This window comes from Bubalus kerabau, chromosome 22, assembly GCF_029407905.1.
Source record: "Bubalus kerabau isolate K-KA32 ecotype Philippines breed swamp buffalo chromosome 22, PCC_UOA_SB_1v2, whole genome shotgun sequence".
NCBI lineage: Eukaryota > Metazoa > Chordata > Mammalia > Artiodactyla > Bovidae > Bubalus > Bubalus kerabau.
In genome coordinates this window covers 38920315-38947680 of record NC_073645.1, presented here as the reverse complement: position 1 = coordinate 38947680, position 27366 = coordinate 38920315, and the positions used below count along the sequence as shown (strand labels likewise).

The window sequence follows — 27366 nt, the reverse complement described above, 5'->3', positions numbered from 1 at the left end:
CCTCTGCGCTCTCGAAGATTACCGCATCTTTCCTCCTAGTGCAGAGAAGTGAGATTGGAAAGGGAAGGAGGGGGCGAGTACAACACCCGCCCCCCCCCCCCCCCCCAGTAAATAAATAAATAAACTGGCATCTCGCCGCAGCTGGTTAAGTCCAGGTTGGTAGCATTTGGATAGCTTTCTCCCATTCTGTCGGTTTGGGAACCCGTCGCCTCGCCCTCATTCCCCTCTACCCGTCTTGTGGGCGTCCCTGAACTTTGGGGCGCAGCGTCTTGCGCGGCGCGGGGCTGCACCTGCCCTGGCGCTCCAGAGCTGCGGGCCCTGTGCGCTCGGCCAGGGTGACGGCGATGTTACGCGCGACTCCGGGGCGCTGGGCTAGTGTCTACGCGGCGCGGACGCCAGGAAGCCGAGGACAGCGCGGCGGGTAGGGGCGCGCGAGCCGGGTTTCAGCCCCAACCGGGACATCGGTTCCCCCTCTCGCGACTGCCTCTGAATGGAGGCGAGCCTGAGGAGGAGGGGATACGGCAATGGGGGGCAGCGATTGGTGGTTTGGGTGGAGAGGGCCGGCTGAGCCAGAGAGCTGGCGAGAGGAGGGGGCGGTGAACTTCCCGGGAGAAGGGGCTCTTTCCGCGCCAGGGTTGGCGAGAAAGCTGCCGCCGCCGAGTGCTTCGACTCCAGGCAGCGGCCGGCTCGCTCTCGGAAAGTAACGTTATTTATTTATTTGCTTGCGTTGAAACCTCTTGGATTGGACCCAGTAGACACCCCCTTGGACTTTGGGAACCCGCGTCTGACCTCTCCAGCCTTTACCCTGCGCGTGCGGGCGGCTCCCGGGAATACACGCACATGCACCCCCGGGGGACCCCTCCCCTCGCCCAGACCCGGGTAGGGGTGGGCCCTCACCCGGGCGCTAAAAAGTCCCCCAAGGCAGGAGCCGGGGAGGGGAGAGGGGCGGGGGAGGCTCCAGCGCTCTCCGCTCTGGTTTCAAAGCGCGCTCTCCCTTCCAGGTTGGGTCGGACCTGAACCCCTAAAAGCGGAACCGCCTCCCGCCCTCGCGCCAACCGCCCGCCCGGAGCTGAGTCGCCGGCGGCGGTGGCGGCGGACGGACCGGGGAGTTTCCTCTCGCCCTGGATGGAGCTGAACTTTGGGCGGCCAGAACAGCGCGGCCGTCCGGGGATCACTGCATGCTGAGCTCCCGTGGCGAGACCGAGCGGCAGGCCGGGATTTTCGGGGGGGCGGGGACCAGCTGCGCGCCGGCACCATGTTCCTGGCGACCCTGTACTTCGTACTGCCGCTTCTGGGTAAGTCGAGGCCGCCGCTGGCTTTTTTATCTGCGGAGTCTTTCCGGGAGCACTAGCGGCAGCAACCGCCCCCCCCCCCTCCAATTGTGTTGCTGGTGCGGTGGGGTGGAAGCGGGAAGTTCCGTTGCTGAACCCCCAGCAACCCCGGCTGGGGAGTGGGGCGCGGGCGGCGCGGCACTTGCCCGCAGTTTCTCTTCCTTGGTTTTTGTTTCCTACGTTTTGTATTGACCTAGCCTGCGGGCAATGAAAGGGTCTGAGCCCTCCAGCCCCGAGCCCGACGCTCCTTGCGAATCCACGGGAGCTCTCAGAGGCGCGGCGGGCAGGTTGGGTGTGGACAAGTACCCGACCAGGAGAGCAAAGTTGGAAGGGAAAAACTTTTTCCCCAATAGCATCTCAGGGCTCCCCACCGGGCGGGCCGGGGACCAGGACTCGCCCTCACCGTGGCCAGTGCCCAGCCCAATGCTCTCGCCTTCCGAAAGCCCCTGGGCTTCAGTCGGGCCGGGCGGAGCGAATGGCTGGAACCGGGGCCGGCGGCTCTGGAGGTCGAGCGGACGCTGAGGCCGGTGGGTCCCGGGGCGGCAGGGTCGGCCCTCGCCGTGGGCAGCGCTGGCTCGCGGGCAAATCGCGAGAAACCCGCAAGCTTCGGGATGGAGTGGGGGGAGACCGGCGGCAGGAGGTGCCGGGGCGGAAAGATGGACCCTGGGGCGTAGCAGGGCGGGCGTGCCCGGTGCGCCGGGAGCCCCAGAAGCCGGGTCCTGCGCGCGTCCTCCCTCCCCGCTGGCGCCCCGCGCCCCTGCCCCTCCGCACTCACGCGCCCTCCCCTCCGCCCGCAGATGTTCTCCTGTCGGCCGAGGTGAGCGGCGGGGACCGCCTGGACTGCGTGAAAGCCAGCGATCAGTGCCTGAAGGAGCAGAGCTGCAGCACCAAGTACCGCACACTCCGGCAGTGCGTGGCGGGCAAGGAGACCAACTTCAGCTTGACCTCGGGCCTCGAGGCCAAGGACGAGTGCCGCAGCGCCATGGAGGCCCTCAAACAGAAGTCCCTTTACAACTGCCGCTGCAAGCGGGGGATGAAGAAGGAGAAGAACTGTCTGCGCATCTACTGGAGCATGTATCAGAGCCTGCAGGGTACGCGCGACCGGCTCCTCTCCCCTCCCCCAGCCCCTGAAGGCAGGGGGCCCCTGGGCCCCGAGGTCTGGCTGACCTCATCTTCCACTCAGTTCTCCCCAGCTGCAGAATGAGGACCTTTCATGGGCCCTCAGGGACGTCGGCAGCTGGTGTTTGCTGCCTCCCTAGCAGCACTGTCGGGGCCTGGTTGTTGGCAAACCCGTGATGGGGTGGAGGGACATCCCAGGGACCCCTGCTGACCTCTCTGAAACTTGGTCAGAACTTCGGAGTTAGGAATCCATTAAAGACCGCCTCGAGGAACCTGCGACTTCCCTCCAAGGAGGAGCACTGGCTCCACAGGATAATCGGAAAGCTTGCACTGCGTCTTGCCTGGAGTTTCTCTCTCTCTTCTCCCCTTCTATTCTGACACAAGATAAAGAATTCAGAATAAAAAGTCCAGTGGAATCTATTCTATCTTTACCATCCCCCCACCTCCAAACCTGATCAAAGGCAGATGTGGGGGAAAAAAAAAATTGTCATCTTAGATGATCTGAGTCTTGAACCAGCTAGTGTGGTTCAGCCTTGGTTCATACAGAAATGACTTAGAGAGGGACAGGTCTACTTGTTAGAGTCATCCATTACAATGGCAGTTTTTTGGTCCTTGTGTGCAGGAGGTGGCTCATGTTTGTAAATCTAACACAAACATTCAGTGCCTTCATTCTCCGCTGAGACTTTTGCCGAAAATCTGTAATATACAGATTTGATCTCTCAGCTGCTACTTCCTCCAGAACCTGTTAATGAAAACCTATTTCAGAGGCTGACTGTTTAATAGCCAGAGTACCTGCTTTCTGACCGCATGCCATGTTTTGGGAGCAAAAAAAACCCAAAAACCAAAATCGGGGGAGTGGGGGCTCTTTGGGGTCACCTTTCTTCCATTGGCTCCTGGAGGCAATCTGGGCTTGTGACGTCACTGATTCCTTCCTCTCTGGTTTCCTTCCTTTGCAAAGAGTGGGAGAGTTTTCTGGCAAGATCAGCCTGGGTTGTTCTCCAATGTTTTCATGGCACTCTGGGGAGAGCAAGGACAACAGAGGCAGAGGGAATGAAAAGAAATAACCAGAGCCAAATAGATGCATTTGAAATCTTTGAAAGTTTCAGCATCTTTTTGTTACACAATCATAACATAATTAGAATTCAGATTCAGTAACAAAAACTGCCTGAAATATGCCTGTTTTCCAATCTGAGCCCAATCTTTCTGTTGTTTTTAGGAAATGATCTGCTTGAAGATTCCCCGTACGAGCCAGTAAACAGCAGATTGTCTGATATATTCCGGGTGGTCCCATTCATACCAGGTAAGCAGATTCATACTTCCACTCTGATGCCTTCGCCGGCTTGAAATCCCTTGGCTTGCGTTCCCTTTGGCTCTCAAGCAGTGTATAAGGAGATAGTTGAATGGCACAGTGTTTCTGGGAAATTAGAAACAGGATGATGATAATGAAGAGGCAGAATGCCTAGAGATGATTGTACGACTTGAAAGTAATTCTAAATGAAGTAAATGTGGTGTGGTGGTTTGAAAGAGGTTGGAGGGAAGTGACTTGGTTGAATTTCTTCCCCCCGCCCCCCGCAATAAAATATGATTGGCCAACTCTTGCAAAGGGAGTGCCACTTCTGTCTGTAGGTGGCAATCGTATTCCCTTCTTGCTGCATACTGTACAGAGTGCCTCCCTGGAAATGGGATCTATTTAAATGATGCTGCTTTACTTTACAAGATGCTTGAAGATAATCTTAGATTGTTGAAGACTCTTGGACAGACTCACGTGTCTGCCTTTGACCGAAAAGATTAAGCTCTACTATTTGTTAACATTTTTTTGTTTTGTTTTTAATTTTTCCTGAGCAAGTGTGTGCATATACGAAAGAATATGTTACTGCCCTTTCAAAAGTGGTCTCACTTCCTGTGGTTTGTTTTGTCTGTGCAAAGCTACATTTGGTTTGGAAGTGAACTTAGTTTTAGAATTAAGTTTTCCATAACATCTGCATTCAGATAGCCCCACAAATAATGAGTGAAGCAGTAATTTCCCTTAATGACATACAGATTCCAGACTGATGTTGTCTTTATTTGTTTACAATTAAGACTTTCTCAAGTATACATGGCCATCACAAAGTGTATGTTTCTTGGTGGTTAAACGTGGTGGTTCACACTGAATGTGATTCTATGAGATGGTGGTTTGGTCCTGGTGAGCGTGTTCTAGTGTTCTAAATGTTTTATGCTTTCCTGCAGAAAGTCATAGAACCAAGAAAGTATGTAAATACTGAAATTATGTGTGAGTGTATTATACACACATTCACTCAAGACATCCATTGAGCACCTGCTGCATTCTCACCATTGGGAGTTTGGCAGTGAGCCAGATAGAAGTCATATCTGCTCCCGTGAATCTTAGAAGCAGCCAGCAACTGGCATTTATTAAGCTCTTGTTATGTGCCAGGCACTGTTTAAGATCTTTTCATCACTGGCTTATGTAGTCATCATCAAGTGTGTCTTACATATTGTTATTTCCATTTTAGAGATGAGATGATTGAGGCAAGGGGAAGTTCGGAAACCAGCCCAAGATCACAGAGCTCCTAACTGGTGGAACCAGAATTTAAACTCAGATTTATTTGCAGGGTTTTGTAACATTTGTCTCTTACTGCTCACACTGTGCTCCTCAGACCATCAGCATGGACTGATGTCACCTGAAAGTTTGTTAGAAGTATGGAATCTCAGGCTACTTCCCAGAGCTGTGGGATGAGCATTTACATTTTAGGAAGCTCCCTGGGCTGAGCGCTTTATATGCTCAAGAAGCTTGAGAATCACTCTTCTCTATTATTTTTTGGTTCAGAGAAAAAGTGTGTGTGTATGTGTGTGTGTGTTTGTGTGGCCTCTTTCTGGGATAAAATATAAGAGGACAAGTTTAGTGTCAGAGACATTCATACATGATCCTAAATAATGTTGATAGCTTATACCCCAAACCCCTATCAATGTTCTCTGTCCCTTTGGCCCAGCCAGGACAGTGGCTCAGACAGTGTATCAGGAATGTGCAGACAAGAGTGTATGACCATCAGAGTTTTTGTGTTAGCAGATCAGTAGGAACTAGGGTGGGGTACCAGAAACCTGGCTGACCTTCCTGGTACCGAGAGGGGCAGTGCCTCCTTCTGGCTGCCTGTGCCCTGGAAGCATTACTGCTCAGTCTTTGTACCAATGCCTGGAAGGATATGAACGCTTCTCCCCTGCTGGGAAAGTGAGAGTAAGGAAATAGGTAAGGAAGAAGGTTCATCTGGGTTTTAATTTCAAAACTGTTATGAACTATAGGGCTGTAATAGACTCATTTTACTCTCTCTGGGTCTCTCTTTTTTTGGTATAATGAGACCATTGAAGTAAAAATCCCCAGTCCTAACAGTCCATGATTCTGAGGGTAGATTGAGGTCGTCTCCAAAATCCCCCTCTTTTCAGTCCTTGCATTCTTTCTCCACTTAAAGTGACCTGGCCATTCTTGGATACCACTGGCTTGTCTGGGTTTTTTTTTATTTTTTTGATGGGTATCAAATGCTTCTGCCTGGACTAAGTCCCACCCATTCATTTTTTTGGATCGCTCTCTCAAACAGATATGTTTTCATAACAAATATGTTGTAAGACCCAGCCTGCCGAGGACCCAGAAGTCATAACTCAGGGCCAGGAAGATCTTGTCTGGAGCTACACTTTATATCTCAAGGGCATTGGATTTAGGTTCCAGCTGTAATGAGCTTTGACCTGTACAGTGACTGTATTCCTTAAGTGGGTATAGGAGAGCCAAATGGAGCCTCTAGAGGTTTCGAGCCATTGAATAATGCATATGATCCAGTTTGGCATTTGTAGGATGGAGAGGGACAGAGGATCGGGATGATGAATGCTGCTCTTCATGGTTTGAATCTGAGTTTCTAGAACATCTCTTCTGTTTTAAGAATGTCTCTGAGGAAACTGAGACAGCAGGGCCTTTGCCTTTTACAGATAGGGTAGCCGTCGGAGTTTCCATATTTGGATGTCTCTGCCCAAGGTGAAGAGAATGTTTATCCACATACGCTAAGGGTGAGCTGAATCCTTTCACTGAACAAGACATGTTTGACGTTCTTGCATTTCCATTTTCCTTGGACTCATCAAACCCACAGCCATCATTGGCACTGTTTACTTGATCACTAGTTAAAAGGCCATATGGAGATATTATCAGCGATGGGAACAAGGAAGGGACCAAAAATAAGGTAGAATAATGTTAAAACTGTCATCTGAAGCCTGAACTGCAGAAGGGAAATCAAGCAGGCTAGTCTGGCGAGAATTGAGGTAGGAAGTTGGAGGGATTCTTCTCCTGGAAGCACAATAGCAGAAGTGGAAGCATTGGCCTCCAAGGCACTTTGAAGGGCTCTGGGAAGTGCCCTTTCTGTGGGGGGGGATGCTGGTGTGGTTTTTAGGGGTCCCACTACACAGTGAGCTGGAGGACACAAAGGAAGAAGTGAGTCAGTGCAAGAGGAAGTTGGAAGAGAGGCCCAGACCCAGGAAAGTATCTTGGGAGCCGAGGGGGCAGAGCTGTGTGGTGCTCAGAGCGTCCGAGGTTGGAGCTGTCAAGTGATAATTTCACACCTGTGACTCTTAGCCATGACTTTACTCTTTCACTTCCATTCTGCCTTGCCTTTTCTTCCTCACAAAAGTTCAAATGCAGCAAGAAGTAAATAGTAATTTGAAAGGAAGAAGAGCCTTTTGGCACTGTTTTTGGACTCTCTGGAAGGGGAGCGCAAAGCAGTGAGAAATTTGAAAAGTGGAAGTGGAGTGGGTGCTGAGAAAAGCCTGGAGATGGAGGATCAGAGAGTGGATATAAGCCCCTCAAAGGCAGCGAGATATTTTTAAGAAAGGGCTCCAAGATTTAAAAGTATTGATTGGGAGGTCAGATTTTGTAGAGAAGAGTCAAGAAATGTCAGACCTTCTTCAGGGGTAATCAAAGTCAATGGTATTTGCAAACAAGAGTCAAGTGGAGAGATTGTGGGACAAGAGTGGTGCTAGTATTTGAACATTCTTTATCTGCTTTGGTGAAAGACAAAGTTCTAGTTCTTTGGCTTTGTAGCCATTTCCCTACCAAACTCCCAGAGAGTGGCTTAGATTTTCAGAGGAAACCTTAGGATCTTGAGGTTGGTTCCCATGTAATTGGAAATGGCTTGCCGCAGCATCAGATGCCCCTAAGCTCTCCTGAGTCTGGCTCCTTTTTGAATTATGCTGTAAATCATGAGCCAAGTTTAACATTTCTGTTTTAATGCACCATCATATTTATGTAACTATTAAATGAAGTTTCTTAAAATGTTTACATGTTGAAGAAGAGCCTTATAAGACCATCTGCTGTCTTGTCAAATCATGACAAGAGAGAAACGCTTGTAAGTACTAGCTGCTAGGGGTGTGTGGTGGCCCTCTCCTTTTTATTCAGCTCTCTAATCGTGTGTCCCTGTATTGAGAACCCTTATAAGTCTTTTGTTCTCTATTCTGGTATATATTAAACTCCTTCACGGGGCTTCCAGGCGGTGCAGTGGTAAAGAATCAACTTGGTAATGCAGAAGAAGCAAGAGATGCAGATTGGATCCCTGGGTTGGGAAGATGCCCAAGAGTAGAAAATGGCAACCGACTCCAGTATTCTTACCTGGAAAGTTCCATGGATAGAGGAGCCTGGCAGGCTGCAGTCCATGGGGTTGCAAAGAGTTGGACACGACTGAGCGACTGAACACACAGCATGTGACCATCTTCCTAGGCCACCTTGGCTCCGCCCTCCCTCTCGAAGCCACTGCCCCTCTCCAGTCAAGCTCACTGAGTAGGCCATTCCCAGGTATTGCATGCGTGTTTGCTTTCCCGTGCCTTGACACTTGGCTTTGCCTCTGTTTGGAAGGTTTCTATTAGTTCTTCAAGACCGAGATCAGGTTTCATCTCTGAGGGCCGTGCTGGAATTCCCCCAGACAGGCACTTCCACTCAGGATTCTCTCACGCTGCAGTTCGCTCTTGCCTTTATGGTAGCTGTTAATCACAGCCTATCGAGAGGACTTATTTATGCGTCTGTCTTTTTCACTGGAAAGTCGGAGATTTGCTTGAGATGCCGGGTGTTTGCTCAGCATCGAGCATCCGTCCTGGCTCTGAGCAGGCATTAGCACAACCATATGTGCTAAGTCACTTCAGTCCTGTCCGACTCTTGCAACCCCATGGACTGTAGCCCGCCAGGCTCCTCTGTCCATGCGATTCTCCAGGCAAGAATACTGGAGTGGGTTGCCATTTCCTACTCCAGAGGATCTTCCTGACTCAGGGATTGAACTGACGTTTCTTACACCTCCTGCATTGGCAGGCAGGTTCTTTCCCACAAGTACCACCTGGGAAGCCTTGATCAACCATAGGTGGTTGAATATCAGAGAAGAGATCTAGTCCAATCCTTTGCTTTTACAAAATTGAAGTTCAGAGATGGGAAGCCATTTCGCCTGGGCCACATTACTTGAGGGTCTCCTCCAGAACCTTTTCTTGGATCTGGTACTGCCTTAGAGGATGTCGGCATTGACCTCTTTCTGTTCTGCCTACTGTCTGAACAGACATCATCTATCTCTGGGACCTCAGCTACCATGGACACTGATGACTCAGAGCCTTCCCTCCTACTCCTCTCCAGCCTCTCCTGAGCTCTAAACCAGCATTTCCAGTTGAAACCCAGCTGAATCCATCAGGATATATATATCTCAGTTACTTCAAACTCAGTGCATCCAAAATGGATCTCATCATCTCTCCCCTTTTCTCCTTACATCCTCCTCTCCTTGAGTCTCTTGTCTTACATAAAGGCATTGCCTGCCTAACTCGTAAGCTTTGGAATCATCTCCACCACCTCCCCTCCCCTCCTCAACTCCTTGCGCTGGACCCATCACTAAGTCCTCCTGAAATTACTTGCTGTTTTTTGAATTGCCTTTCTCTCCATTCCCTTAGTCTACCTATCTTACCTTTCACTTGAGCTTTGCATTGGCCTTCTTACTGGCTCCACGCCTGTGTCTAGTTTCTCCTTGTTCAACCTGGCCACCCATTGCCAGATGTTACCTTAGCACCTTGGTGACTTCCAGGAGTGATCTGGTTTCAGTCTCCCTTGTTAGATTTTTCTATTAATCAACTTCCCATCTCACCCCAGTCGCCCGTGTCTGAAGAAACTAGGTTGACCAGCTGCTGTCCCACCAGTCCTCTGGGCAGCTTTGTGCCTCTTTCATCTTTGTATGTGCTGGTGCTGGAGAAGGGACACGTGCTCCAGAATTGCACTCACCTGGGCGGATCTCCAGCTCTGCCGCTTGTTTTGGGCAGGTCATTTGATCTCATGGTACCTCAGAATCCTTGGATATAAGATGAGATGGTGATACTACCTCCTTTACAGGTTCTTGGGAATTAAAAAGGCTATATGTAAAAAGCTTTGCCTCTTGCCTGAAATATAATTGGTCCTCAATAAAATCTCAGTCATTTTTAATACTGTGCCAAGACCGTGTTAGCTGTCAGCTCACTCCTGACTCCAAAAGTGGGGCTCGTTTTCGACACACCATATTCCCTGGTCAGGGCTTCCCAGGTAGCTGAGTGGTAAAGATTCTGCCTGCCAATGCAGGAGATACCGGAGACGTAAGTTCGATTCCTGGATCTGCAGAATCCCCTTGGGGAGGAATGGCAGCCCACTCCAGCATTCTTGCCTGGATAATCCCATGGACAGAGGAGCCTGGTGGGCTTCAGTCCATGGGCTCACACAGAGTAGGATGCGACTGAGTGACTGAACATGCACACGTGATTCCCTGATCATGGAACCATGATTCTATGTCTAGAAAAGCATAGCAACCCCAAGCTTTCAGAAAGGCTGCTCATCAGTTGGCTTGGACAAGAAAGAAGAAATCTATCCACTATCAAAAGGGCCCTGGAGGAAAGCCCTAACTTTTAATAACCCAATTTGAGTCTTAAATCCCCCTTGGGGAGGGTCTTCCTTTTGCCTGCTCTGATCCCCCTGTTCCTCTGGGGCCGGATCCTTCCTCTGGCTCTTGCTGCAGCTGGCTGTCACCCCGGGTGGGAGCTCTTCCTGTACTTAAGGATTCTTGTGATCAGCCTACCCTTCTCAGCTTGACTGATTCCCATTCTTCTAACCTCTCCCCATAAATCTTCTCTGCAACGCCCCTCATAGCGGGAAGAATTACTGCTGCCTGAGAAGGGCATGCCTTAAACCTGGGAAAGGCTTCCGTCTCCACAGGCCCTGCTAAGTACACTTCCATTTCACTTTCACAGACCGCTACTTTTGGCTTTTATTCTCTCACTCTCCGGCCCCTCAGCGATCCATGTTTATGGTACGACAGTAAGAAATTACAAACAGGTAGGAAAGGAAAGCGAATTTAAACCATTCATAGTCTCAGCTCCCAAAGATAACCGCTGTAAACATCTGATACGAGCCTTTGCAGCTTTTTTCCTATTATATGAATATATATAACTGTGTGTGTACATATATATTTATCTTTTTTTTTCTTTTTTACAAAAATGAAGTCGTAGTCTACACATGCTTTCTTATTACCTGCCTCATGACCTGAGGAATCTGGGTCTTCTTATGTCACTGACCCCTTCCTAAGGGCAAGCTTTATTATTTAGATGAACTGTCAACCTTGAGAAGTTTCGTGAGTAAGGCCTCAGGTCTTTGCAGTGTCTCGATACTCTGGCAACCGCAGGAATGTTCCAGTGCAGGCTGTGGAAGTAGAGACAGTCAGATATTTTGCATAGAATTACTGTAGGTCCCGTTACCCAAAGAGGGGAGATAAAACATCGGTGAGTGACAGGTAATTGCATGAACTGAAGATTGTTACAAGGTGCAAAATTATTTATAGCCAATATGTCTGTCCTCATTCCTTCCCCTTAGTCTTCTGAAGTATTTCTTTCTGCCACCTCTTAATTTTTCTGCTGTCGAAGCTTATTTTTTCCAAAGGATGTCCTTTTTTTGTTGTTGTTGCTATTGCCTGGAATACAGTGAAGAATCATCAAGAGAAGTCATCAGGATCGTTTTATCCAAAGAGCACTGGTCCAGGAATCAAGAGCCTGTGTTCTGCCTCCAGCAGCTAGCCAGTGACCTTGGCAAGTTTTTGCCTTTCCAGAGAGACACCTTCTCCTTTTGTAAAATGAGGGCAGCCGCTGAAGATGACCTGTAATGTCTTCCTTCTTTCTCTAAGGGCCTGACTATGGAATCTTGTGTTATTCTGTGACTTACTGTTTTTCTATCCAGCCTTTTCTTCCTACCAGAGAAAATCATCATCTCGCCATATACATTTTCATATTAATAACATTTGTAAAGCATGATTTATTCAATATGTACCTTACTTTGCACCAGAGTGTATTTAAAGCATCTCATTTGAATACATGCAAGAAGATAAAATAAGAAAGTGGAGAAAATAAAGAAGAGGGGAAAACGAGAGTAGGAAAGAGAAAAGGAAGCCAGGAGTGAAGACAAAAATGCATGTCATAAGATTATATTTTAACAAATCAAATTATTGGAAGTACAGTGTGAAAACAAAGGGATAAATATAATCCCTGATGGTAGATGCCATAGGACTTTTGGAGGTCATTCTAGTCCAATCCTTTTATTTTACTGATAAGAAAACCAAGAGTTCCATAAATTTCCAGGACGGTGAAACATAAATTGTCGAGGACAGTGATGACAAGTAAAATTAGGTATGTGTGTGTTTTTAAATTGATATTTGAAATTCTCCATCTCCTGGCATTTCCTCACCTCCTTTGAATTGTCCTTCACCGGCTCCTCAGCCATGCACTCTTTTAGTTTGCCAGACTTTGTTCTCACAGTTAGAGCGAGAAGCACAGCCTTTGACTTCAGTTAAAGGGTTGGCTGTCCATTGTTTCGGAATTATTTCAGAACAAGGGTTAATTAATAGGTCTCTGTTTGGCAACAGAATCCAGTGGCCAGAATGTTCATTTTCTTATCTTTTGACACCCTTCAGAATTGTCTGCAATGAAAACTAAGAAATTATTTGTTACTTGAAGCCTGCCCAGCCTTCACGTTTAAAAAAAATTAATCTTTTGTCTGGATTTTTTTTGTTAAAGAAACTAACCACTTCCCGTAATTTAGAGACTCAACTAGCTGGGTCAGTGATGAGAACGAATGGGTAATTTGCATAAGGGGCTAATTTATTATGTCCCCTGGGCATTTCTTTCATCTCTCTTCCCATTCTAATTAATGTTCTAAGAGGGTCTATCACCATATCAGAAATTAAGGGTGAAAGCAGCCATTGTTAACCTTTATTCTTATGATTTTTTATCTTCTGTGATCTTTTAACCATTTTCTTTTCATATCCAGGGATTTACACAGATAGAGCCGGGAAGTGCAGGGAGAGGAGATTTTAGGGGTGTGCTCTTTTCTGATCTTTCTTCAAATAGTGGGTTGTTGTAAAAATAAAAATGACTCAGGGTAGCTTTCCAACCACAGAGGGATTTGTAAAACACACAGAAGGGTACAGTCATGGTGCAGAATTGTTACTGAATTTGAGCCCCTTAGAAACATCTATTTAAACATGTATATACACACACGCACAGATAGAGATATATGTATATATCTGCCTGTTCATGTGTATATGTGTGTATTTATAGCATATGTGAGTGTGGATGTCTGTATTGTTAAACATTTTGCCTCTAAAGATCTTCCTTGACACGTGTTTCAGTCGGTTCTGGCTGTGACAAAGACAGCTGCGTGTGAGCGAGTGTGACACAGCTGAGGAAGGCAAGAGAACAAGCAATTTCTTCGAAAATCAATTGCAATTTACTCCCACTAAATTGGCCCACGGTCCGCCCCGTCCGAGCATTAGCATATGACAGACTTTTAATCATTTGGTCAAATGGCCTATTTCTGGTCAAACCACAGTTGCCTCTGGGGCTCTGCCCTTAGTCCTAGAGCTGTATTGTCTCCAGACCTGCTGTCTCTTTAAAGAGGATATAACTGTGGGGAGAGGAGTTCCTAGGGGAGGCCCCACTGAGTGCCCTCAAGGCCATTATTTCCTTTTGATCCCCACCTGTGCTAAAAGGTGAGCTTCCCTGTTGGCTCAGACAGTAAAGAATCTGCATGTAATGTGGGAGACCCAGGTTCCATCCCTGGGTCAGGAAGATCCCCTGGAGAAGGGAATGGCAATCCACTTCAGTATCCTTGCCTGGAAAATTCCTTGGAGAGGAGCCTGGCAGCTTAACAGTCCATGGGGTCCCAAAGAGTCAAACTTGACTGAGCAGTTAACACGTAACAGTATGCGAAAAGGTAGGTATAATATTCTGATTTCTGAAAGGGAAACCTGAGATCAGAGAGGATGATTAACTTTCTCAGCACCACACCGCCATTAAGTAGAAGAGTTAAGTCTCACATCTTATTTCTGCATCTTCAAAGCCTGTGCTCTTTCTACTGTTATGTGATGAAATTTTAAGCACAGACCTGATCCTTTATAAGGATCCTTTATTACTAACCTACGTAGTTCCTGCTGTCTTCCCTTAATTCCCAGTTTCCTTTCCTCTGTCTTCCACCTTAAAGCACTATTTGACAAAAGGCCTTTAAAGTTGAAATATAAACCAATATCTATTATTTTAGTACTTAGCCCTGCATTCCGATGGGTTCTTAATTGACAAGTAAAATCCAGAACACGCGTGCTATTAAAACCATTCCTGCGGAACTGCAGAAATATTAACCAAAGAAGCAATTTCTGGTTTGTATCTTTTTTTTTTTCATTTCAGTGTGAGATGGAAGGATTCTAAAGTAGAGCAGAATGCCTGGAGCCATTTTTTTGTCATGTTGTTGTATAAATAGCATTACACAGTGGTAAAGAAAGGAATACATACTTTAGTCCCACTTTAAGGTGACCTAATAGGCTATTCATTTGTCTTCCATCATACTGGTACCACTTCCCTTCATGTCCCTCTGGTGGTGTAAGAAGCACTATGCCAACTGTTATTCCTGTTGCCCTGTGTACATTATTGTTTTGTGTATAGTTAATAATGTATGAAAATAAGTATTGATTGCATTCTTCGTAGAAATAGGCCAGCAGGTTTCCTAAAGCCCATGTTTATGAAATGTTTCATTGATCCTTGTTAGTATGAGTTTCAAATAAACTCTTGATGAAGAAGATACCAGGAGATCAGAGAATTCTGGAGAGTTCTTGATGGAACTATTATATTTTCATATGTTTAGGAATGGCAAGTGGGATTTGAATGGGAGGAGTGACCAGGTGAACTCTAAACATACTCCTGATGGAAATGGCTACCCTCCCCGTGAGACCTTAAGAAAAATAAAAATAATAATTAGCAACAGCTGTGAGAGGCAGTGAGCTAGGTGTTTTACACACAATAGCTTGTGTTAACCTTGTTTAGTAGAAGGTACTCTTAGCCCCATTTCATGGCTGAGAAGACTGAGACCCAAGTAAGGAACTGGCTAGAGGGCACATGCCTAGGAATGGGTGGAGCTGCATTTTCACCCAGGAGGCCTGGCTCCAGAACCCACGCTGTAGTGTCTGTCTGCATCCATGTAACAGGAGAGATAGTCCCTGAAAGCCAAGAGCACAAACTGCATGAAGTCATAGACATTTTGTGCTGAGTTATATATATGTGTGTATGTATGATCGGAGAAGGCAGTGGCACCCCACGCCAGTACTCTTGCCTGGAAAATCCCACCGGCAGAGGAGCCTGGTAGGCTGCAGTGCATGGGGTCGCTAAGAGTTGGACACGACTGAGCAACTTCACTTGCACTTTTCACTTTCATGCATTGGAGAAGGAAATGGCAACCCACTCCAGTGTTCTTGCCTGGAGAATCCCAGGGACGGGGGAGCCTGTTGGGCTGCTGTCTATAGGGTTGCACAGAGTTGGACACGACTGAAACGACTTAGCAGCAGCAGCAGCATGTGTATGATATACACAGGTAATATATATTATATATAAAATAAGTACACTATAATGAAGAGACGAATTGGTTGGTTTCTGTGATCTCTGTTGACTTTCAGTATTTTGGTGTGATAGAGTGGCATTTCTGTCAAATTCATTCATCACGTACTTATTGAGAATGTATGATGAGCCTACTGAGAGGCCTAGGTGATTCAGACCCTACTGTTGCCTTTTAAGATTTCTTTTTTCTTGTTTTAGGGATAGGAATAAAACAAAACAAAATAGGTTATAGGTATATAACAAAAAAAAAAATAGGTTTTATGGATAGGTGTAAAAAAAGCAGATTATGTTGCAAAATGGTAGGCAAATGAGTAGAACTCCATACAGGCTCAGATGTGGCCTTAAGGAGAGAATATTTGACTAGATGGAGATATGGACCAGAAAAGGCTTCTGAAGGGGACTTTGAGCTGGGTTTTGAGGAGTGGATAGAAGTTTCCTACCTAGAGGTGGTTTAGGGGGAGCATTCCAGGCAGGGGCAACAGCATGGGCAAAGATGCTGAGTGTCCAGGTTGCAGTTATAAGCTGCTGGAGACGTCAGTATGAGCAGCGGTGGGAGACAAGCTGGGCAGAGAGGTGGGTTTTTCATGCTCAGAGGCTTGGTCTTTTGTCTCAGCAGAACCAAGGAAGGATGATGGCTTGTGTATCTTAGCACTATCGGGATTTTTAGGTTGAATCGTATGAAATTGCCATTTTTGCAGGTCAGCATGGTAGCATAGCACACATTTCATATGGCTCAACCTAATATAGTTTTGTGTCATAAAGCACGTAGGGTTCTGGATGCTCCCAGACTGGAGAACGACATAGGGTTAGGGTTCGTAACTCCTCATCTCAGAAAGTACCTGTTTATCTCAGCTCCTGATGGACACAGAGCAAGTGTAGGTCAAGTTTAAGCTTCTCTCTTTCAGACCTTCTCCCTGGGGGAAGAAGATGCCAAAGGCACCCATTGCACACAGCTCCCCATTTAGGTGCCCAGGGCGGGCAGAAGAGCCGGAGTCAGTGAGGCCGCCTGGACCTCACAGGGTGGGCTCGGAAAGGGAGTGGGGCACCTGGAGAGCAGGTCACAGAGGGACTGAGTGCAGGAAGCAGGGTGGTCTGGGGCCAGGTTATGAAAAGTCTTCATGCTGTTATAGGAGACATATTGACTTGTAGCAGGAGAAAGGGTGTCGTGGAAAATTGTTTAGTGGAGCCCCTTAGCCACTGAGTGATCTGGCTGGTGAAAAGGGTTAGCCTGGAGGTCATCGGCAATGTGGGCAGTCTTGGATCCCCCAGAGGAATGGCTCCCCACCTGCCTTCTTTTTTTCCCCCAAGATTAAATGTATCTATTTTTGGCTATGCTGAATCTTCATTGCTGCACGTGAGCTGTTGCAGAGAGCGGGGGCTACTCTCTGCGGTGCATGGGCTTCTCATTGTGGTGTCTTCCCTTGTTGTGGAGCACAGGCTCAGTAGTTGTGGCACATGGGCTTTGTTGCTCTGAGGCATGTGGGATCTTCCTGGAGCAGGGATTGAACCTGTGTCCCCTGAATTGGCAGTGGATTCTCTACCTCTCAACCACTCCAAGCTTCCCTCTTAGCTCAGTCGGTAAAGAATCTGCCTGCAATGCAGGAGACCTGGGTTCAGTTCCTGGGTTGGGAAGATCTCCTGGAGAAGGAAATGGCAACCCACTCCAGCATTCTTGCCTGGAGAACCCCATGGACAGAGGAGCCTGGCAGACTTTGTAGTCTATAGGATTGCAAGGGTTGGACACGACTTAGTGACCAAACCACCACCATCTCAACCATTCCAATGCTTGCCGTCTACCTTCTGCAGTGCCTAAATCCAACCCCAGTGCTGTCCTCCAGCCTGGAATCAGGATGGGCTTCTGCTTTTTGACTTGGGGACAGTAGTCAGTCATGGGTCAGGTTTGATCTCCAGGCCAGAGTTGTCCTCCTGGCTGGGAGAGATGGCCCTGCTCAACTTGTCTGTGTCCACCTGTTGGGAGGACTTGATGTATGGGCTTGTTTCTGCATTTCTTTTCTAGATACTCTTTTATCCTTCTGGCTCCCTAGTCCTGGGTCTCACTTGGCAGTTTTCTGCACCACATTCTCGACTTGCTTCAGAACGTTTTGCAAGAGTCTGTCTGAATAAAAACTCAAAGATTCTAAATGCAGGGAGTTGTCTTAATTGAAAGAGATGCCCGCTAACCCCAGGGCAAGCCCAGTGAGAGAAGGATGAGGAAGGAGGGCCTTTGGGATTGCAGCCAGTAATTACTGAAGCTCACGGAGTGGTTCCTAAGAAGAAACCAAACCCTCTCTGTCGTTTTTTGAGCCCAGAGTGTGTTTATGATGGTGTTTTAATGATACTGCTGGGGTGGGAGCAGGAAGAGGTTGTACTTTGCCCTTTATGGCTGCTGCCGATCTCCTGTAAGAAGGCACCCAGAGCCAGGGAGCTTTTTGCTCAAGAGCCACTGGGCAGAACATCTGTATTCATTCCGGAGATTGGGGTGGGGCTGGGGAGGGGCAGGGGAATGAGGTCCCAGTGATCCTAGGAAATTATGGAATGCGGAATAGCAGTGGTAAAGAGCAAAGTCTTGGGGTTAAACACACCCAGATTTGAGTTCCACATTCCAGCACTTACTAGCTGTGGGACCCAGGGTTAATAGAGACTTGGCTTATAAGTGGGGATAATAATAGTATCCAATTCATAAAGTTATTGGCGGTAACACTTAGGATGAGCACTGAGAAGTGCTTGGGAAATGGTAGGTGAATGACTGCCAGGAGCTTCCTTTTATATGCGCCCTAACTTCCTGCCTTCTCCCTCCTCTCCCAATTTATTGGCATGAAACAGCAATAGTAGATTATCTGAGTGGATGTAGATTTCTTTTCTTCTCTGAAAGAAAAAAAAAAAAAAGACACCAATAGCCATACGGGAAATGATGATCACCAATTCAGTTGAGTCCAAAACATCAATTATCTTCTCTAAAAATAATAGTAGTTGCATTCTCTGAGAACCTCCTCTGTGCCTGGCACTGAGCTAGTTGCTAGGGGGATGGTGGAACCAGGAAGAGGGTGCAGGGCACAGGGATTGGCAGGCAGGGAGCGGGAAGGAAGAGCCACAAAGGGAAGTAGGATGCATTAGAGAGAGGAAAGCTCTGGGAGACAGAGGTGGACTCCAGGTGAGCCAGGGTGCACTGGTAGAAAGGGAAAGGAAACCCAGCAGAGAAATTAACATAAGATAGGCTAGCCCTGTGTTCAGCAGCTGTGAGCATGCTGCAAACCTAGTGTGTCTTTTTCTTGATTATTCTCAAGAATGTTTTAAAAAATGTGATGTTTGCAAACAAAGTAGAAACAGTCGAAGCATTGTTTTCTATTAGCAGTATAAGGTTCACTGGCTATGGCTGTTTTTTCATCCTTGTCTTCCAAATTGTAATTTTAAAAGATGAGGCATTTCATATTCAAGAGTTTCCTTTGTCTGAAATAAATTATTCATTTCTACCCACTTTTAGAAACAATGAACATAATACTTAATGCATCACAATTAAGCGGGTGTAGCTTCGTATAAAATTATGTTCTGTGCATCTTGGTGGCAAACAGAGCAGCGTATCCTATATCTTGTCGACATTTGTTCCTCATAAGCAAAACATAAAGAAGGAGAGACTCCGAAATGTGTTTTCTTTCCCCTCCCGATGGAGGAGGGGTAACTTTAGACCCGACCAGCCTTGTTTTTGACATTCCACAGCTGTTGGGGGCTGTGTCACTGTGCAGAGAAAGTGAAGTTACTGCCTCTATATTGTGCGCGGGGTCAGGTGAGGGTCAGGATTCTTGAGCGCTGCCCATTCATCTCAGCCCCCTTTGTCTGGGTTTGCGATCCCTCTAGAATCCTCTCTGAGAAGAGTATTGCCTGGAAATGACTTCTTTCTGGATTTAGTGGCAACTGCTTCCTGAATGCTGGCCGGTTGGTCACACAATGCACTGTTTCTGAGTCTCTGGCTTTTTGAAGTACATTTTTCTGTGTGTATGTGACAAGATTGTACCTTAGGGAAATAGGCATTGCCAGCAAGGATTGAGATGTCCACTGAAAGCCTGTTCAGTCTTGAAGGGGATGGTCCCCAGGAACTCAAGTCCCAGCTGAGAGGTCAGAGTCAAAGCTGGCTATGATTGCCAGAGAGCAATTGTGAAGAACATCACTTGTGAAATGCCTGCTGGCTTCCCAGCAGTAGGATACCAGATGCCTCCTTAGATTATTTCATTTCATCCTGAGTGTTGGCCTGGGGTGGGGCAGAAGCATTATTTCCATCTTATGTAAGAAGAAACCCAAACTCAGAAAAGTCAAGTGACGTGCTGAAGGCCACACAGCTAGTTTTTGGAAGATCTTGAATTCATGCCAAATTTGTCCAGCTCCTAAGACCTGGGTTCTGATAAGCTCTTCTGCTTGTTGCTTTTTTTTTATTGTTAGGTCAGGACCAAAGCAACCAAATGCAAGATGGGTTCTCAGTTAACTCTGGTCTCAGCACTATTGTATTTGAATAGAAACAATAGTATCTTTCTAATTTTAAAGAGGGTTGAAAGGTAGCTAGTAGAGCTTCCCAGGTGGCTCAGCGGTAAAGATTCTGCCTGCAATGCAGGAGCTACAGGAGATGCGGGTTTGATCCCTGGGTGGGGAAGATCCCCTGGAGGAGGGCAGGGCAACCCACTCCAGGATTCTTGGCTGGAGAATCCCATGGACAGAGGAGCCTGGAGGGTCACAGTCCATGGGATTGCAAAGAGTTGGACACAACTGAAGTGACTTAGTTCACACCCATGCACAACTTAGTGACTGAGCAACAACAACCAGGAAGATGCCCTGGACTTGGCCAAAGGTTTTCCCAGATACTTCCCTGCCCTTGAACTCTGGTATAGTGTGTTGAGTACCTGCCTTGGCTGGACTGACTGTGTCTGGCCTGTGGGTGTTCTCAGGGTCTCTGCTTCCACCTCCGTGCTGATGCAGCTCCTCTGGACTTTATTCTGAGTCCCTTGCTCTGACCAGTATCTCCCTTGGAGTCTTCGTACTCAGTTTGAGGAGCCCTCTTTGAGTCTCTTTGAGCTGAGTCAGTCCAACTTCATGCTGGGTGGTGCCGCCAAATATTGGAGTTATTCTGGTCGTAACTCAGATGTGCTCCATGTTAAATTCGCCTCTCTTAAACCTGGGGAACCAGGAAGAGGCTTATTTAGAACCTTTAGGGAGATACTTTCATAGGTTGGGGAGAGTAGTGCCCAAGTGGAAAGAATGTGGATTTGGAGTCAGACCTGGGTTTGCATCCTGACTTCATTGTCTCATAACTTTGGCAAATTATTTACCTGCATTAAGCCTCCATTTCTCACTTTTTCCAGTGTGGATAATATCTATGCTGCAGGGTCATTGTGAGAACTGAGTTGTGAGACATTGTGTTTAAGTAGAAATGATAGAGGGCTTCCCTGGCGGCGCTAGTGGTAAAGAACCCACCTGCCAATGCAGGAGACACAGGAGATGCAGGTTCGATCCCTGGGTTGGGAAGATCCCCTGGAGAAGGAAACAGCAACCCACTCCAATATTCTTGCCTGGAAAACCCCATGGACAGAGGAGCCTGGCAAGTTACACTCCGTAGGGTCACAAAGGGTCAGACATGACTAAAACAACTTAGCACATGCACGCAGAAATGATAGAAATTCTTACTTAAAAAAAAATAATGATTCTTACTAAAAAAAAATGAGAACTTACTTCTCAGCCTCAAGACATTGCACTGCACCCAGGGAGAGGGTGACAGTCCTGTGCCCAGCCTTCTAGATTTCCCTCAGACCAGGTGACTGCTTTCTGCGGACCTCCTGGTATATCTGCAGTTGCCATCTTGAGCTGCACGGTGACCACTGGCCTGGTTCAGCTCGTGAAGCCGAGCTGCACTGGCTGTTTCTGTTTTCTTGCTGTTATCTGAAGTCCTGCCTTACAGCTCCTTGATTTCCCCAAACATTCTGCAGCCTGGTGGAGTAGGGCGGTCCTGAACTTGTTCCTCCGTGCCCTTGCCCTTAATTAAGAGAAAGTGCAGCACACACTGGTAGACCTTCCAGAAAGTGCTCTTACGCTGATCCTGTGGCTGCTACTGTCGGGGTGTACCTTGGAGACTGGGGGAAAGAGAGTGCTTCGTAGGTTCACATGCCTGGTGAGGATGCTGAGTTGAATGTAGAATTTTCCTATCAGGAGCAAAACCAAAGAGCTTTTTAGATAAGTGCTCTGACGTGGGCCAGAAACGCCGGGCAAATATTTACCCTACATGTAAAACACTCACTAAGTTAAATGTTATTTAGAAGCCCTAAAATAGAAAAATTTACACTCAGGGTTTTATATCTGATGATTGTAAAAAAAAAAAAAGAAGCCGATTGCTGTTTCCCCTTTCCTCTGAGCTGCTTTTTGTAACGTGGAATGACAGCAGAGCAGTACCCTCCTGGCCTGCCCAATTCTGGAACTTTCCCTCTCAGTCCACCTTTATCCCATGCCCCTCTTAGACATGTACCCTTCCCTCCCACTCCCATCCCCAGTGACTCTGCTCTTCTGCTCTGGATGCCCTGACTTTGGACCTGGCACCACCTCACCTGTCCCTCCTTGTGGATCTCCACGTGCCAACTGTGGGATGCTGGCTTTGGCAGACTTCCCTCCCCACTGGTTTCCAGCTTCTGTTGACTGGGTTGCTTAAACTCCAAGAAGACCGGCACGGGGGGCCTTGAGAAGGTCTATGCTGGTGTCGGACACCTGGGTTTGAGACTGAGCATCCCATTAAAAGAGTTACTTTCCTTTGCTAGACCCCTCTGTTCCTCTCTGGCAAAGCAGTGAGAGGGCTGTGTCGGTGGTTCTGACCTGGCATCATCGAGCATTATGTACCATCATTGTCCTATGGGGGAGGTTTATGATATCCTGATGGCTCTCCCCACCCCACCCCAGGTGTGCTGTCTTGGCTGAAAATTGTTGGGCTACAACTGCATGATTTCCTTGGGAACTTGTCGGTTTTGACCTGCCTTGTGGTCTTTGATGCTTTGTCAGAGATCTTCGGATGACTTCTTCCTTCCGTTCATCAACAAGTTTTTACCGAGTCAATTGTCTGTGGGCTGGACACAGAGCTAGGTCCTGAGGACACAGCATGGGTAAGACAGATGGGGCTCTGAACTCAGGAAGCTTATGGTCTAGTGGAGGAGGCATAATGAGTTCAAAGAAGTTAGTGGTTTTTGATAACAGTAAGTAATCTGAAGACGATAGGCCAATATGACAGCAAATAGAGGGGAGAGGGTAACCCCACCGCACCAGGACAACAGGAGGGCCTCCCTGAGCAAGTGACTTTGCTCGGAGCCCTAAATGACAGAGAACTACCCATCCTCAGCACTGATTGGAGTGCATTTAGCAGAGTGCAGAGGCCCCCAGGTGCCCTCTCTGTGAACAGGGAGGCCAGTGTGGTGGGAGACTTGTACTGTTTTGCTGGTGATGGTCTCTTGCTGCTGCCCTGGGCAGGGGGCCAGTGATGGGGACAAGGTTGACACCCGGGGTCAGAAGGGAGCCACGGTGGAGGTGGGGGTGCAGGGAGCACTAGGAGGCTTTGGAGCCACGGGTCCTGCTTTGGGGAGGCACATTCATGCACCTTACACGAGAAAGGTTCCGTGTCTCCGTTAACTGCTCTAGAATTCTGAGGTATGAGCAGAGCAGCTGCTGGGGTTGGACCTGGAGGCTTTGTGTTTGAGTGTTTCTGACTTTGCTCTGTTGCCCTCCTGATGCATGTTTTGAAAATATAATTCTTGAATGAGAGTTCTCTTTCGAGTCTGGATTTATGGTTTCCATTGATTAGCCTCTTTTTTAAAATGGAAGTTAATTGTAGACCATTGAGGATGAAAGAGTCTTTTCTGATCCCCAAGTCCAGGCCCTTGGCTGATGAATGGATGACTGGACTGGAGACTAGAATGGTTGAGGGGCTTGATCCTGGGGCCAAGTCCCACACTCATGCCTCTCCCAGCTGACATATGCAGAGTGTTCGAGTAAGTCATGCCTGAGGATGGGGAAGTTGAAGGCGTGATGACTCTGTTCCGGCGGGCATCTGACTTTCCTTGGAAGAAGAATTTTTAAATAACTGAGTCCCTGTCTGCTTTGTCTTGTCCCTTATCTTGTCTTGTTCTCTTCCAGGGAGGGTGATAGATCCTTAAGCCACTCTGCTTTTTTTCCTGTCCCTCAAACACATTGAGTTTGTTCTGTCTCAGAGCCTTTGCTCTGGCTTCCCCTGTTTGTCTGGAGTGTTCTTCTGCGTTATCTTCCTTTGGCTGATTCCTCGTCATTTTCAACTCAGAGGGCTTCCATAACCACCTAGATAAGTAATTCGCTTCCCCCTCCTTCCTTATTCCATCTCCTTATTTCATTATCTTCACAGGTTTTACCACTGTCCAAAACTCTGTGGCTTATTTTCTTGTTTGCCTATTTCTCTCACTTGAATGTTAAGTTGCATAAAAGCAAAGACCCCGTCTGGCTTGTCCATTTCTCTCTCTTCAATCCGAGGAAGCCATATTTAGGCACCTCGCAAAAATCTGTCGAATGAATAAATGGGTGAATGGATGTGCAACAAGCTAGAGCCAGATAGGTGAAAACAAATTATTCAGTACTTCTTCCATGCCTAGCACTTGGGTGGAACAGAAGTGTACAAAAACTAGGCTGGGAACTTAACAGTTTTGTTAAAGAAGTACATGGGTTGGATTCTTTGTCTTATAAATGGTGGAAAACTCACCCCTAACAGGCTTGAATGATAAATTATTATCTCTTAGATTATGCAAAATATCCAGAGATTAAGTGGGTTTATGTTATGTATGGATATGAGAGTTGGACTGTAAATAAAACTGAGCACCAAAGAATTGATGCTTTTGAACTGTGGTGTTGGAGAAGACTCTTGAGAGTCTCTTGGACTGTGAGGAGATCCAACCAGTCCATTCTAAAGGAGATCAGTCTTGGGTGTTCATTGGAAGGACTGATGCTGAAGCTGAAACTCCAATACTTTGGCCACCTGATGCAAAGAACTGACTCATTTGAAAAGACCCTGATTCTGGGAAAGATTGAAGGCAGGAGGAGACGGGGATGACCGAGGATGAGATGGTTGGATGGCATCACTGACTCAATGGACATGAGTTTGAGTAGGCTCCAGGAGTTGGTGATGGACAGGGAAGCCTGGTCTGCTGCAGTCCATGGGGTCACAAACAGTCAGACACGACTGAGCGACTGAACTGAACTGAACTGAATGGCAAACACTGTCACCAAGAACATGGCTTCTTGATCTGTGGCTCTTGGATCTGCTCTTGGCATTGAACGGTCCCCTCCAGGGGCTGCAGGGTGACATCTTCCTGCCACTGCTTGCTCCTCCCTCATGGTCACAGAAGGTCCTCAGCATTTCCAGACCGCAAAGCCTCACATGTGCCATCCCTGGCTAGATACTTGGTATAATGAGGAACACAGACAGATTGGCCCTGCCCTCATGGAGTTTATAGTCTAGCAGGGGAGAGAGACACAATCACATGCATAGAAAGTTCCAGGTATAAAGAATGCTCATAAGGAGAGACAGGTGGGGCTGTATAAGAGCCAGTAATGGGGGGTCAGACTTGGTCTGGGTGGGAAGAACATTCTAGGCAGGAAAGGGAGAGGTTGAGGCCGTGTGATGTGAGAGAGCAGGCGATGAAGGAGACCAGTGGGAGCTGAGACTGGAGGAGCCACCTCCGGCTGGTTAGACTGGGCGGGGGAGGACTGGCCTGCACACGCAGCCTGTGTGCCTAAACGTCGGAATGCACCGTGGCAGGAACTGGGGCTGCATGGTTTTCTCAGCCCACTGTCGTCATTGTCACATTTGGGAAGGACTGACCACAGTCATCTGGGAAGAAGAGGCCCTGAGCCCAAGCTCTGGTTTCCAGGGCTTTCGCTCACTTGCTTTTCAGAAATAACCCCCTTTTCTTTGATGCCCTCTGCCCTCCCAGGCTCGGTCTCCTCAGTTGTGAGCTGGGGTCACACTCCGCCTGCCCTGGGTACTTCATCGGCCCATCACAGGCAGGCGTGAGATGACACGTGGCATGCGATGCTTTGTGAACTGCACAGGTCAGACCCAGGTTGTTTTGATTTTCCTTCAACTCTGGGGAGAGACTGGATTCAAGACAGTGTGAAATGATGAGCTCTAGAACTCTGGGACCCGAAGGAGCCCATGGGAGCTTTTTGGTTGATGGCTCCTCTTTTCTCCTCCTGCCCCTTGGTCCCCAGCCCACCCACATTCTACGAGGAGTTTGAGACTACAAGTCTGTCTCGTTCAACCTGTGGAACACACAAATGGCTCCTCAGTTTGCCTTCTATATTTTTCTTTTTTCTAACTTTTAATTTTACATTGGAGTGTGGCTCCACAGTAAAGAATCTGCCTAACAATTCAGGAGATGATGGAGACGCTAGTTCAATCCCTGGGTCTGGAAGATCCCCTGGAGGAGGGCATGGCAACCCACTCTATTATCCTTGCCTGGGGAATCCCATGGACAGAGGAGCCTGGCGGGCTACAGTCCATAGGATTGCAACGAGTCGGACACAACTGAAGCAACGTCCGCATAGTTGATTAACAATATTGTGTTAGTTTCAGGTGTACAACAAAGTGATTGAATTGTACATTTACATGTAACTATTCGTTTTCAAATTCTTTTCCCAGTTGGGTTGGTACAGAATATGGAGCAGAGTTCCCTGTGCTATGCAGTAGTTCTTCGTTGGTTATCCATTTGAAGCTATTATATGTAAAATTGATGTGTACAAACGCATCACTAAATAACTGATTAATTCTCCAGGTGTTTTCTGATTCTTTCTCTGGGCTAGGCGCTGTTCCGTATGTTGAGGATACAGTGAGGAACAAGCCAGGAAAGGGTCTTGCCCTCAAGGAGCCAGGGGGAGACAGATGATAAAGGGATGTAGAATGAAAGCAAAGAGAGGAGAGAGAGATGAGAGGAGCAGAGGGTGAGCACTCGCTTAGACAGAGGAAGCCTTCTCTGGTGAGATGTTTGACCTGAAGTAACCGTGGAATCTGATACAGTGTTTGAGGAACCAGCCAATGCCCAGGCCCAGGGCTGGGGGTACTGTTGGATCCTGAACATGGCGACCAATGGGAGGACAATGGAATGAGCAGGGGTAGAAGAGCCAGCTGGGGCTGGTGACGTGGTTGGAGGACTTGCTGGGCAATGAAAAGGACTTTGGGTTTGTACCACCTGGGACGAGAAGCTCTTGGAAGGACTGTGAAGGGTTCGTTGTAGTTGTTGTTCAGTAGCTAAGTCATGCCCCACTGTTTGTGACTCCATGGACTGCAGCAAACCAGGCTTCCCTTTCCTTCACTGTCTCTCAGAGTTTGCTGAAATTCATATCCATTGAGTCAGTGATGCTGTCTAACCAGCTCATCCTCTGTCGTCCCCTTCTTCTTTTGCCTTCAATCTTTCCCAGCATCATGGTCTTTTCCAAAGAAGGATTTGTGGCAAGATAAAGTCATGATCTTATTTGTCTTAGAAGTAGCACTCTTGATTGCAGGTCTTGCCTCTGGTAGGGCAAGAAGAGAAGCAGAAAACCCAGTTAGAAGACTGTGTAGCATCAACCCTTGAGCCAATGGCAGCTCACACTGGGTTAGTGATTTGGAGCAGTTAGATTCAAGGGATGCACTGGACTTACTGATGGGTTGAGTATTAAGGGTGGGAGACAGAGAGAAGGCAAGGATGACTTCTAGGCAATTTGGGTGCTGTCATTTAGCTGGGTGAAAAATGGTGTCATTTTCTGAGATGGGGAAGACCAGGGGTGAGTGCTGTTATTTGCTTTGGGAAATGAGGATTTAGAATTCCATTTTGGACATGTTAAACTTTAAAATGCTTTTAGTCTTCTGAACAGAGGTCTTCCTCTCTGGAATTCAGTGTTCACAGGGCTGTTCATCTTGTCCATGTTTTGTGCTTTGCTGTATATGTTTTTTCATGAATGA

At 47.5% G+C, this 27366-nt stretch overlaps 1 protein-coding gene across 3 annotated transcripts in view; it reads left to right on the top strand.

Moving 5' to 3' along the window:
* The first annotated feature begins 596 nt into the window (after positions 1-596).
* Positions 597-27366, top strand: part of GFRA1 (GDNF family receptor alpha 1) — a 229566-nt gene continuing 202796 nt past the window's right edge. For 2 of the 3 annotated variants that reach the window (XM_055560050.1, XM_055560048.1), the window contains exons 1-4: positions 597-700; positions 1002-1295; positions 2129-2422; positions 3667-3750. In XM_055560050.1, coding sequence (XP_055416025.1) covers positions 1256-1295; positions 2129-2422; positions 3667-3750 — 418 coding nt within the window. In that variant the 5' untranslated portion in view covers positions 597-700; positions 1002-1255. Of the gene's footprint in view, positions 701-823; positions 880-1001; positions 1296-2128; positions 2423-3666; positions 3751-27366 lie in introns of those variants that run through there. The other variant, XM_055560049.1, reaches the window with a different exon arrangement.